General features: G+C 37.8%; 1 protein-coding gene across 1 annotated transcript in view; it reads left to right on the forward strand.

Moving 5' to 3' along the window:
* EDIL3 (EGF like repeats and discoidin domains 3) overlaps window positions 1–13296 on the forward strand; it is a 329191-nt gene that overhangs the window by 124247 nt on the left and 191648 nt on the right. The window contains exon 3 of the mRNA XM_054397697.1: window positions 3634–3639. Within this exon, the coding sequence (XP_054253672.1) occupies window positions 3634–3639 (6 nt within the window). The remainder of the gene's footprint in view (window positions 1–3633; window positions 3640–13296) is intronic.

Genomic DNA, 13296 nt, shown 5'->3' on the forward strand with positions numbered 1-13296 from the left:
TCCTGCATCTGGAAAGGAATAATAAACTGCACCAGTACAGGTCAGGATGTGATCTGCTGGAGGGCAGCCCTGTGGAGAAGGACCTGGGAGTCCTGGTGGATAACCAGTTATCCATGGGACAGCAATGTGCCCTTGTGGGCAAGAGGGCCAATGGGATTGTGGGGGGCATTAAGAGGAGTGTCTCCAGCAGATTGAGGGAGGTTCTTCTCCCCCTCTACTCTGCCCTCACCTGGAATATTGCACGCAGCTTTGGGCTCCCCAGTTCAAGAGGGTCAGAGATCTACTTGAGTCCAATGGAGGGCTACAAGGATGGTTAAGGGAATGGAGCACTGCCCTATGAGGAGAGGCTGAGAGCCCTGGGGCTGTTTAGTCTGGAGAAGACTGAGAGGGGATTTAACAATGTTTATAAATACCTGAGGGTTGAGTGACAAGAGAGAAGGGACAGGCTCTTCTCCGTTGCACCTTGTGATAGGACAAGGGGCAATGGATATAAACTACGGCACAGGAGGTTCCACCTCAACATGAGGAGGAACTTCTTCACTCTGAGGGTCACAGAGCACTGGAATGGACTCCACATAAAGGTTGTGGAGTCTCCTTCTCTGGAGACTTTCAAGACCCATCTGGATGCATTCCTGTGTGACCTGTGCTAGACTCTATGATCCTGCTCTGGCCGGGGGATTGGACTCAGTGATCTACAGAGGGCCCTTCCAACCCCTAACATCCTGTGATCCTGTGATTCCATGCTAAATTATGGTTGCTGAATTAGTATTTCAAATATTTTATTTGAGCTCATCATCTGCTTGAGAGTTACCATGTCTTAGGAGAGTCAATATATTATTTCCCATGTTAAAAAAATTAAATAAAAAGAAGCAATTGAATTAAAATTAATGTGTTTAGATGGCCCTCAGTGGCTGTATCTATAATATTAGAATATAAATTTGAGGTACAAATTCTCCAGTCATCCATAACATCTCCATTGTGAATCATGGATTGTACTGATTCTACTGTACCGTAAGCCATGCAACTGTGAAGTCTAGAAAACCAGTGGGTGGGGTGTGTGACTCAGGCTTGAGTTTTCATTTCTGAAGCTAGAAGCTTCATGAAGCTTGAAGCCAGAAGCTACATGAGTTGGTGAAGCCACACTTCCTTGGTATTTATGATGCTATTCAGTTTATATATGTCTTCATCCATAATTGGTGCAAATATGCACAGATCCACTCTTCAGATCTATGCTTTCAACAAATATCTAAATCAAATATACATGAATGCATGCCAGGTTTTAATGTTTTTTCAAATAGATGGGTACAAGACATGCATATGTAATCTACTTTTTTTTTATCTCTCTGTATGCATAACATCCAGATTACCTTCTCCTTTTCTAACAGACTACAGGAGTGGTCAAAATAGTCTGGAATATTTATGTTTGCCATAACAGCATATTCTGTATAGAGGATGGGAAACAAATGCTTAGACTTCAAATTCTCATAGAGATGCTTCAAATATTGCATTTCAGTTCATATGCAGCTCTTTCTTGCCCTTGCTCTCTGCATCAGTGCATCCACATCAACATAAAATGCTGCAGAAAGATGTGTACCTGTAATCTAAGCAATGCATTTGTTATTCCTTTTACTTATCAAAAAGAACATGTAATGAAGTAGAGTTGCAGCTTTTTATCCTGTTGTGTCATCCCTCACTCAGAAAGATGGTTTTGAGAGCAGTGTGTGTGTACATGGATTCAGTGCTTTTATTTGAGGGGGAAAAGTCCAAGATATCTGTAAATGCCAGAGTCCCTTCTCTAAATCCCATCCAGTGTGGGGTTTTTTGTTGTGTTGTTTTTTTTTTTTATTATTTTTTCATTTCTTATGGCTTTGAACAGCAATAACTATTTGGTTTCTTGCCTATGTTTGCTCAACCAGCAAACTAACTGCAGGTGTAGGAAAACCTAGAATGGAAATAAAACCTGCTATTGTGGTGACCACCTTAAATTTTCTTCTAAACTAACAGTTTTTATGGAATCTGCTGCCTTTTGCTTCAGTTTCAGGGCTTCTCAGTTCAAGGAGAGGAACCTGCTGGAAAGAGTATAGAAAAGAGCTACAAATATGATTAGGGAACTAGAACAGCTCTTTTATAAGGAAAGACTGAGAGAATTAGGTCTTTAGTCTGAAAAAGAAAAGATGAAGGGGGAATCTTATAAATACTTACAAGGTAGGAGTCAGGAAGATGGAACCAGTCTTTTTTTCAGTGGAGCCCAGTGACAGGACAAGGGGTAATGGGCACAAACTTGAACAAAAGAACTTTCATCTAAACATGAGGAGGAATGTGTTTAATGCAAGGGTAACTGAACACTGGAACAATCTGCCCAGAGAAGCAGTAGAGTCTTTATGTCTAGAGATAGTCAAAACCTGTCTGGACATGTTTCTGTGTGACATTTTCTAAGCTAAATTACCTTGGCAGGGGGCTGGACTACATGATCTCCACAGGTCCCTTCCAATCCCTACCATTTTGTGATTCTGTGATTCTGGTAACAGAAAAAGGATAGAAATAAAGTTCCTTTTGTTCATGCATGTCTAAGTGGAGGGATGTATGAACTTCTCCACTCTTCAGGTTTAAATCTAGAGAAGAAAAAGAATTGGTAATCAGGCAAAGATCTAGCCGGAACTGAATTGATTCTGATAAATAAGGAGAATTTACAACAAATCAATGAACTAGGTACTGCTGCAGTATCTTAAAGATTTGCTGGTTTCTTCATTGTATCAGAGCAGGCCTGCATTTTAACCTCAGTTGCAAGACTGCCATTTCAGTTAGTTCTTAGATCTCTACCAAGGTGCTTGCATCAAGTTAGAAGCTAGTTCATGAAAAGTATATTTTCAAACACAAATGAAATGTAATTATTTTTATATATTATGAGTAATTTCTAGTATGTATTTATTGAGCCTTTCAAAGTACAAACAATGGGAAACATTGAGAGAGTTATTACAGACTGCTAACAGAGGAGGAGGCATGAATGGTTCGTTGTGAGAAAAGAAAAGAGGCAATATAATGAGATACAGGTAAAAGGTGAACAAAGAATGCAACTGAATACCAAATTTTTAAGATTATGTCTGTATTTGAATTGTGAATTCTTTCTTCTTTTATGTTTTTTCCTTTTCCTGTAGTCTTTTAATTGACTTTTTTGTTTGTAATGCCCGCCGTTGGGAACATTTGCTAATGATGACTTGGTCTCTTATCAAAATGAGTTGGGAAGCAACTACAGCTTTAAAAGCATATTTAAGGCTAATGGATATGAATCCACAATTAATGTGCTTTATAAAAGAAACCAAACAGCAAAAGCAAAGCAAGGCAAAAACATATATTAGTTCCCCAACATGTCAGATGCATTACAGGAAAAGCCATAAATGGGCAAAAATATAAGCAAGGTATGTTCTTATTCTCCTTTCTTTCTCTGGCCTGGGGAGTTGTGGGAGAGGTTTGACCCAACCCTGTGCAGAAGATATTGCTGTGGGATGTCAGGCAAAGAGAGCACTGCTTATCCAGTGAGAAAAACTGAAGGATGTGGAGGCTGGAACTAACCAAAACAATCAACTCTTAGATGCTAGGATGATTAAAAGTGACCTTCATACAAAGATTTCTTAGCCTCAGGTTTGATTTCAGCAGGAAGAAGGGGCATGCACATGTTAAGTTGTGCTGTTTCAAAAATACCTGCTGAAATATCTGCATTCCTTGATATAACTCATAAAGAATTACAGCTGTAAACAAAGGTTGACTATGTTAGCTACTGATTTGGTCTGTGTGGCCTGGGACAGCTTGACATGGAGTTCCATTTCCTGAGCAGTGACAGAAAATGGCCAGTGACTGTGAGGTTGCACTGGGGAAGCAAAAGATAGTGCCAGCAAAGTAGTTCAGCTGCCACATCCAAATGCTCCTCCTTGTTGAGTATTTTGTTGTGTGAGTGTCATCAAGGCTTTTCACAAAGATATGACGAACAGTCAGGTGCTGATAGAGTATTTCAGATGGATAAAGACAGAGGCCTGGTGATCCAAGAAAAGGTGTGCCATGAGATGCAATGATGGTAAGTAACAATCAAGAAAGGTCATAGTTGATGAAAAGGCAATATTTAATCAGAACAAGAAAACTCAGGTCTTTCATGCCCAGTTGTTCCCCAACATGGTAACATGATATTCAGTTAAAATGCTTATTTTCTAAGTTATTTGACATTTGCAGTGACTAAAGATTTAGCAAGAATAAAGAGCTCAGTTCCAAGATGCTTATGCATAAACTGACAAGTTGTGTTTAATTAAGGTGAAAATTAGATTCTCAATAAGAATCTACAGTCAGTACAAAAATCAGTCACTATTTTGGGGCTCAGCAAAACGTACATTTTAAAGTATTAATGTTGTTTAAAAGGCTTCATAAAACCCAAACCACACCATTTTCAGTTACTCAAAACCACTTTTGTGTTCAGTTCAGCACACAAATTCCCTGTTCTTATGGTAGATGAGTCCTTCCCCTATATTAATCAGCTTTCTGCTGTTGGGACAGTATGAATTAATAACAGTTCTGATGTAGCAAAGACAGTTATCATTGTTAGTACAGATTCTTAGTTACATGGATGTGACTGAGTGAGGGTCCTGAGAAGTTGTTGCAATGCTGTGCTGTCACAAAATCAGGGTATGCACAAGCAGTGGCAAGATCAAGGCTTGCAACAGAATTGTGGTTGTGATTTAAACCTTGAGGCCCTGAGAAACAAGAAAAATATTTTTAATGGCTAAAACTCAATGTATTAGACTACTATTAACTAGAATCCTTAAAACAGCAAGGCCAGTTCTGAATATGGCAGGGTAGAATTGAATTGGCATTAAACAAAAGGCATTCCTGAAGATGTGTTCATGGACTTCTCCATATGTAAGCAAGGTGGGGTCAATAACTGTGAAATAATACAAAGACAGAGACTTGCCAGCATGTTTAAGTACAAATGCACTCTGGTTGAAGGAGAGAGAGAGATATGTCTTGATTACAATTTCTTATTACTTTCTTCTCCTTCTGAGGCAGGTCAACTTCTTAATCATCAGTTACATTATTCATTATGAACACTCTAGTGAGGCCACAGTTTAGTCCTGTAAGATTAATTTTTGCAGATAAGAAAACTGTGTTGTCAGTGTCATTTGAATTATTCAAAAATATGACTGAGTGGGCTATAATTTATAAGAGGAACTATAATGGTCATAAAAAGAAAATATTTAATTTCAGCTTCAGCTTTTCCTGGCATGAAATAAGAAACATCTGCAGGAGTCATTAGCCCATAGCTGAACAATACATTAGTCTAAGTCAGCAACAAAAGTAAGCAGTGGATTAACTTTGTCCTCACTAGTGGTGTCACTGGGATCAGTCTTTGTTATCAAAACAACAGACCCTGGTCAATGTAGCATAAACAAAGTAATTAAATGTATCAGTGTGAGTGCAAGTTGTGGACACTTACAAAGCATCAGTATGTTCATCACTTGCCCATTTCAGGGTGGAATAAAGGACTTGAGCACTTTCAAAAAATCAGTAATCCAAAATTAGATAGATTAATTAAGTTTCAAATATTGCAACCAAATGTACGAGTGCCCAAAGATCATGAAATAAAAAGTTACCTAAAATAAGGAATGTGAATATTAATCTAGGAGGCAATGAATCTTGATGCTGTTGAGAACTGGGATCTGTTAAGCATTTATTTCATGCATCTTACTGTTAAATACAGGAATAATTAAGTTACTTAATTCTTGTCTGGCCTTGATGTAATCAAACTGGTAGCAATACTTTTAGAGAAATGTCTGACCCTTTTTTTAGGAAAAGAAATATTAAGACTAGAATAATCTGGTTAAACATAAATGAATTAAATGGCATGTTTTTAATATAATTTCATTTGTCACTGAATTCAATTTCATACTTTGTCTGCAACAAACAGCATTCATGTTTCTCATGAACTGTGTTCATTCAAAAATGCTCCATAGTAGCTCCACTGCTCTTTGACTTTGAATCCCTAAACCACAGGTCTGTTTGTTACTCACCATTTACCATTTTTCGTACATTTTTTGGTCTACTTCAGCTCTACAGGCTGATTGTCATGTGAGACACATGGTGTTGCCAAATGCCTTTGGCCCAAGTAGAAAGGTACATTTTCTATGCTGAAGTCACTTAGCTTGGTGGGGCAGGTCTTCCTGGAAACTCAGAAGGCTATGGGTTGAGTGGGAGATGAGGAGACTGGTGTGTGAGGCTAAACAAACCTAGTTTGTTTGTACCTTTACAGTTTTCACTACCATATTTGGGTAGGATGGAGATACTTTGGCTTTATAAACAGATTTTTTTTTTTCATGTAATTATCCAGCGTGTGGTACATGAAACACAACTAGCAACATTCTGTCTGGTGAAAACTGGAGCAGCAAAGAGAATGTGATTAATAGAAAACCAGAGTGCCTTACAGTGAAACAGAACAGCAATGGTTTACCTGCTGAGAACAAAGTGATGAAGGGAGTGTGATTAAAAGGAATCAAAATGGCCTAGCAGAGCTTCTGAGAAAGGAAAAGAACTGATTCCACAGTTCAAGCAAACGTTCAGGAAAATTGTTTTGCTGGCTCTTTAGTGGTATGTGTAATCCATAGGACTGTGTTGTCTGTAGGACTACACAGTTCCACTCTGAGAAGACAGAAAATACTTAAGAACCTGTGGAACGCTTCTATAACCCTTTCTGAGGGCAAAATGGTGACAGAAGCTGAGAACACAAGTGTAATGGTTGAAGTAGAAAAAACATGTTCAGGTTATGGGATTTTATGGTAAACAAAATCATCCCACTCAATTTATATATCTACACTTAAAAAGTGCATTTGGTAATTGATGATTTGAACATTTTCAAAGAACTGAAGTGGGGTTTGTTTGGCTTTTTTTTTTTTTTTTACTTTTAGTTTTGTTGTTGTTATTTTAAATATATATACATGGGCACTATAAATTTTTTAAGTATTCAGGGTCCATTATTCACAAGCATGCATACTGAATAAAATCGGCTATGAGGATTCATCAACATTTGAACCAGGACAAATCATTAGGACATACAATGTGAACTCCAGTAAATCATGATGTGTCATCACACCCAAATACTGCTTCATGAATTCCAACAAGTCAGATTAAAGCTTTGTATTTCCCAGGAAGCTCACTAAAGTACATAGAAAGAAAAGGAGATTTAGAACCAGGAATCTGATGAGATGAGACAAGGCCAGCTGATCTAGTTATCAGTCTCTGCTCTAAAAGTAGCTGGGAAATGCCATTGTTTTAATGATCCATATTTCAAGTTATGTTTTGTCTTTTTGTCACCATTTACCTGCCTACCACTGTGGTACAATATAGAGGTAAACCTTCATCTAGAGATGTTGCTTCAAGTTTTGAGGTGAATGTACAATTTACTGAACTTTGTTGTCATTGTCAGCACAATGTATTTGAAAAGAAACCAAAAAAAAAAAAAAATTAAACATCAGATTTACTTTGTATATGTAGGTAGTGTTCAACTTCTTCTCTATTTATATTTCCATCAGCTGTGTAACAGAACTCTCTAACCTTTACTTCTGATTATTTCTAGTGTTTCTTGTTTTGGTAACATTTCTGAGGTGTTAATTTTCTCTTCATATTTTGAGGTCTTTGGTGAAATATAGACACAAGAACTGGATCCCTTTGTTCCAATCTATTTTAGCAGTGTTACAAGAATCAGAAAACTCATTTAATGTGTTTGGTGTTGGTTTTGTTTTTTTTTCGTTTGGTTGGGGTTTTTTTTTTTGGTTTTAAAGATTTGTTATATGTCTTCATCCAGAAACTTCATTTAATGTAATATTCACTTCTAGTATTAAAAGGTAGTGGGTGAGATAATGCAAAATGGTTTGCATGACACACAACAAAATAATTCTTTGGTCAGTGGATAATACAAGTTGCTGGTGAGAAAGGGATGCATCAGGAAAATATATTAATTTGTCTTGCAGTCATGCAGCAGAAACACTGTCATGTAGGCAAATAAATACAGGAAGTTGTATACAGGAGAGTGCAGAGTACATTACCAAAAGTGTTCCCAGCTAGAGAGAGAAGCAGTGCAGGTGTGTGCATTTGAATAAAGTGCAATATTCTGTAATGCAATGAGATGAGCACCCATAAAGAAGCTGAATATTGACATAAAGTTTCCCACAATTATTCTGGCATTATGAAACCACATAGTATTCTTCAGTGCCCCCCTGAACTGGTCAGTAGCTTCATGTCAGGGATAAACTCAGGGTTTTGCTTTTACTTCAGACAACTTGAGGGCTTCTGTTTGTTTGGTTTTGGCTTTGTGGTTTGTTTTTTTTTTTTTTGTCTGTTTGCCTTTTTTATTTTTGGGGCATTTTTTGTTTTTTAAAGTAAATATTGGTACTGGCTGTTATCCAATGTATTGTGCCACAAACAAAACTGGATGAGAAAGTAGAAGTTCTTCCGGATTGTTCTGACCACATGCAACACATTTTTGGAAGATGTTCCTGAACATGAACTCTGTGGGTTCAGATATTTCCTTGTTTAACATAACACAAGGTACAACTGGCATTATGCTGAAGACATTCTTACTGAAGAGGTAAAGGAAAAAGTAACATATGACTATGATATGAGGTGATAGCAACATTTAAATATAATTTAATTACAGATCAGAGCAGATAATAGGCTCATATTTGCAAGAAGATAGACAAGAAGTACCCTTGAAGTTTCAAGGTGGCACAGAAAGGCAAAATGACTTTTAGAAGGGAGAGGAAACATGGATAGAAAATGTTCTGGTTTGCTTGTTTTCAGTTTACTGGCTCAATTTTTATGGGTGACATGGATTTACCATTAGCTTCTTTCTTCCTTAATGCTATTAGGAAGCAAACAACATCTGCCATTCCCTGGTTTTCAGCACGTCCCTCAATCTACCAAAGTGACTGTCACTATAAGTTGCCTGATAAATCAAGTATAAGACTGTTTGAAGGAAAAGAAAGCTCATAAAATTGAGCTGTTCTCTCCTCTGTAGAACACTGAAATGTCTGCAAGTTTAAAGAAAAAAAAAATCCCTCTCCTGTGACTTGATTGACCACCTTGATGAACAATAGCTAACCCCAGACCTGCAACTACTGACCATATCCAGACTTCTGAGACCATGTGTGGAGTGAAGGCTGAAGATTTTTGTGCTACAATATGTTTTGGAAAAGAGATAGAACCTCATTAAGATTCTCTCTCATCGAGGTGTGCATTTGTTGTGACAAAATGGTAACAAAATATAGATTATCACATTCTGCTGGCAAAGCTTGACCTAGTTACAGATGAATTAATTACCCTGGAGTTGTAAACCCAGATTTTGTCATGGCTAGATTAAAAGTCAGTGATTTCAGTGGAGTTTTTATCATCATTAGAGGGATTGGAATTGTACCTTGGTGGTGTGAGGGGCCCTTAAAAATAATCTAAAACTGCAAGGTAGTACAGTAAAAAATCTCAGCCAGTAGAAGGCAATACAAATGTGGATTTGATTGATTTATTCCAGGTCAGCAGGAGACAATAAATTCAGTCAGTCACTTTTATGTTTATAAAGTGGATCTCATGTAAAGATCTTTGTGCGGTGCAAAAAATCAATAAGAAGTTACATAAGTGAAGGAAATTCAGTCAAATATTGGCTGTCTTGCTTTAGTCATTGACTGTAGACAACAATTGGACATTTTGCTTTATCAGCCCACAGCAGGAGACCGTGTATGTGTATATATAAATGTGTGTGTATTTTATGGTTGGTTGGTTTGTTTGGGTTTTTTTAAATATATAATGTGTCATTTTGTCCTTTTAATGCAGAGTCATGGCTAAAATTCACTAGGTTAAAACATGGAATATTTATGAAGTAGAAGAACTTGCTCATGAGATGAATATTTCATGAACACTGTTTTTTTATGTCTATTTCTTGAATATATCTTGCATTTAGCAATAATAATCTTTGAAGTAGAAACCTCTTGCAGAATGCTGCACGTAATAATTAACATAGACTTTAAAATACATGGCTTAATGTAAAAATGAATATTCTAGCAAATTCCTTAATGGGGTTATTTTATGAAGTCACCATAAAATTTCTATTAAAAACAAAAAAAGGGTCTTGGAATGGAAAAAAGAAATATTTTCTTTGACAAAACATTGTGTGATTAATTTTTGTTGTTGGTTAAGTCAGTGAAGTTATTTCAAGTTTATTCTGTTATTGTGTTCTGGTATTAGATACTAGTTTGTGTCAATGTTAAAAATACTATATAGAGCTGAGCAACCAAAAAAACCAATAAAATACCATCTCTCACTATAGGCATTCAGCTGACACATCTTTAAACATGATTTTTTTTAAATTAATATTAACTGGAAAATGCCATGGGGACCATGCAAATTATTCATGAATGTGAGTTAAATTCAGAAGGAATTTCTTACTTTAAAAACTAACGCATATGTCTTTGACCTAAAAAGTAACTGAAAAAAGTTTAACCTAAAAAACATTGTTTATTTATGTTTAATTTTGAAATTTTAAAAACTGTTGGGTTTTAGTTTTGTTTCTTAAAAGATTTGAAATTAAAACGAATTCTTGCACTACAAACATGAAAGTTTTATGCTGACCCAGATGTGAAGCCTTGCAATACTTCTGCTTTTTTTCCATTGAGGGAGGGGACAAAATACCTGAAGAAACAAACAAAAAGATTATTCTTCAGATTTGTGCTGAAGAAAGCAATTAATGATGGAGAAGGTGAACTAATTATTTCTTCTTCCTTAATGCACTTAACTGTAATGAAAATCAATCATGTTAAAGTCTTCCAGTGAAGGTTTTCTCAGTAGTTCCTGTGAGCTAGATATGGATCTGCCTATCATTTTCCCAGATCTCCAGTGATATACACTTAGAGCACTTAAAATGTATTTGCCTTGAACATTAGAGATTAAGACAATGACAGAAGCAGTAGGGATAATTAGCCCTTTAAATGTAATGCGTTTCAATAATCATAGTATGTCAGTCACCATGTCATAAAATGCATGTTAAATCATTGTGTAGAGAGACTGCAAGGTGGCAAATAGTTAAAGGAAAAAATGTTGAAGAACTAGAAATGTGTTTTGGTTTTATCCCATTACACAGACCTTCGGTGAATTGTTCTTCAAACACAATGAGATTCACAGAGTCCCATCAGGGTTGAGGTACGAAGGGACCTCTGGAGGTCCTCTGGTCTAACTCCTGCTGCTCAAGCAAGGCCACCTAGAGCTGGTTGCCTAGAATCATCTTCCACTGAATATTTTCTTTCGGAGGGAGGGAGACCCCACAGCATCCCTGGTGCTTGATCTTATATATTGTCCAGTGTCTGGAATCACAGCATTGCTGTATCACAGTATATTAGAGGTTGGAAGTGAACTCAAGAGACCATTGGGTTCAACCTCCCTGCCAAAGCAGGATCACTTAGGATAGACTGCACAGCAATGGGTGGGTTTTGAAAGTCTCCAGAGAAGGAGATACCACAGCCTCCCTGGGCAGCCTGTTCCAGTGTTCCATCTATACCATCCAGTATCATCCAATGTACCCTCATGGTAAAGAAGTCTCTCCTCATGTTGAAGTGAAATCTTCTATGTTCAAGTTTGAACCCATTGTTCCTTTTCTTATTACTGTACACCCCCAAAAAGAGCCTGGTCCCCTCCACTTGACACCCACCCCTCAGATATTTATAGACATTGATTAGATCCCCTGTACTCAGCACTGGTCAGGCCACACCTTGAGTACTGCGTCCAGTTCTGGGCTCCTCAATTCAAGAGGGATGTTGAGGTACTGGAACGTGTCCAGAGAAGGGCAATGAAGCTGGTGAGGGGCCTGGAACACAAACCCTATGAGGAGAGGCTGAGGGAGCTGGGGTTGTTTAGTCAGGAGAAGAAGAGGCTCAGGGGGGTCTACAACTACCTGAAGGGAGATTGTAGCCAGGTGGGGGTTGGTCTCTTCTCCCAGGCAACCACCAGCAGAACAAGAGGACACAGTCTCAAGTTGTGCCAGGGGAGGTATAGGCTGGATGTTATGAGGAAGTTCTTCACAGAGAGTGATTGCCCATTGGAATGGGCTGCCAAGGGAGGTGGTAGGGTTGCTGTCCCTGGAGATGTTCAAGAGAAGACTGGATGAGGCACTTAGTGCCATGGTGTAGTTGACTGGATAAGGCTGGGTGATCAGTTGGACTGGATGATTTTGGAGGTCTCTTCCAACCTGGCTGATTCTATGATTCTATGAACATCTGAAGTGCCGAAGAGAACAGGCTGTATGAATACTAATCCTTGGTTTTGTAATAGGTTCCAAAAGTGTACAATGTAGATGCAAGGGTGTAGAATTTCTCTAGACTCCAACATACTCCATCAGATGGAAGGGAGTAACACAAGGAGAGGTTTCCCCATCTGCTTACTGCATGAAAGAGAAAATCAAAAGAAATGGAGGACAGATTTTTAACACAGCTTTCCAGAGCCTGACAGATCTTATTTCTCATGGTGGGTGGTGCTGGTTAGGATTACTTTTGAAATGCAGCCCCTGGAGAGGGTGCTAAGCATCTTCTGAAAATGCAGAGCTCTGCTTCTCATGGAATGTGCAGGGGAAATGAATAAATTTGCTCTGAGCAACATATGGAAAAGTAAGAGTTAGGTGTATTTCAGAAAATCTATATACTCAGAGTGAAAAAAATCTTTTAAAAAAACCCCAGCTCAAAATCAATCAGCCTGACTCCTAGCCTAATGAAAATTGAAAGGTATGGAGGAGTACCAGAGTGCTGGCTGATGGCTGCTATGAAAATGCTTCTTGCAGGAGTGAAGTCAGAGAGGCTGATAAACTTTTGACTTCTAGTGGCCTTATTCATTAAGATAAAAGAAAGATCAATGTAAATTATCTTAACTTGTTCATGGGAAAAAGCCTTGAGTACTCAAGTTTTAATTATATTCTGCAAAATTAAGAACAGTATAGAGATGACAAATTAAGGGGAAAAAATGTCTCATTTCTGAGAAGAAAAAGGATACCTCACACCAGGTATATTATCCTGCCTCATATCACCGTGTTCACTTTTGCTTTGTTTCACTAAATATAACAAAGCTATATGTTAGTGTCAGCAAGAGAGAAAGACATCTGTTTTTACACTTCTGTTTTAGCACGTTTCTCTTCTGACATTTCTGTTTGTTGAAATACAGTTGTCAGAATAGCACTTTGCACACTCAGTAAAACCAGTCTAGGGGCATAGTAATTTGTTCACACTGCCCCTTGTT

This window comes from Indicator indicator, chromosome Z (assembly GCF_027791375.1).
Source record: "Indicator indicator isolate 239-I01 chromosome Z, UM_Iind_1.1, whole genome shotgun sequence".
Classification (NCBI taxonomy): domain Eukaryota; kingdom Metazoa; phylum Chordata; class Aves; order Piciformes; family Indicatoridae; genus Indicator; species Indicator indicator.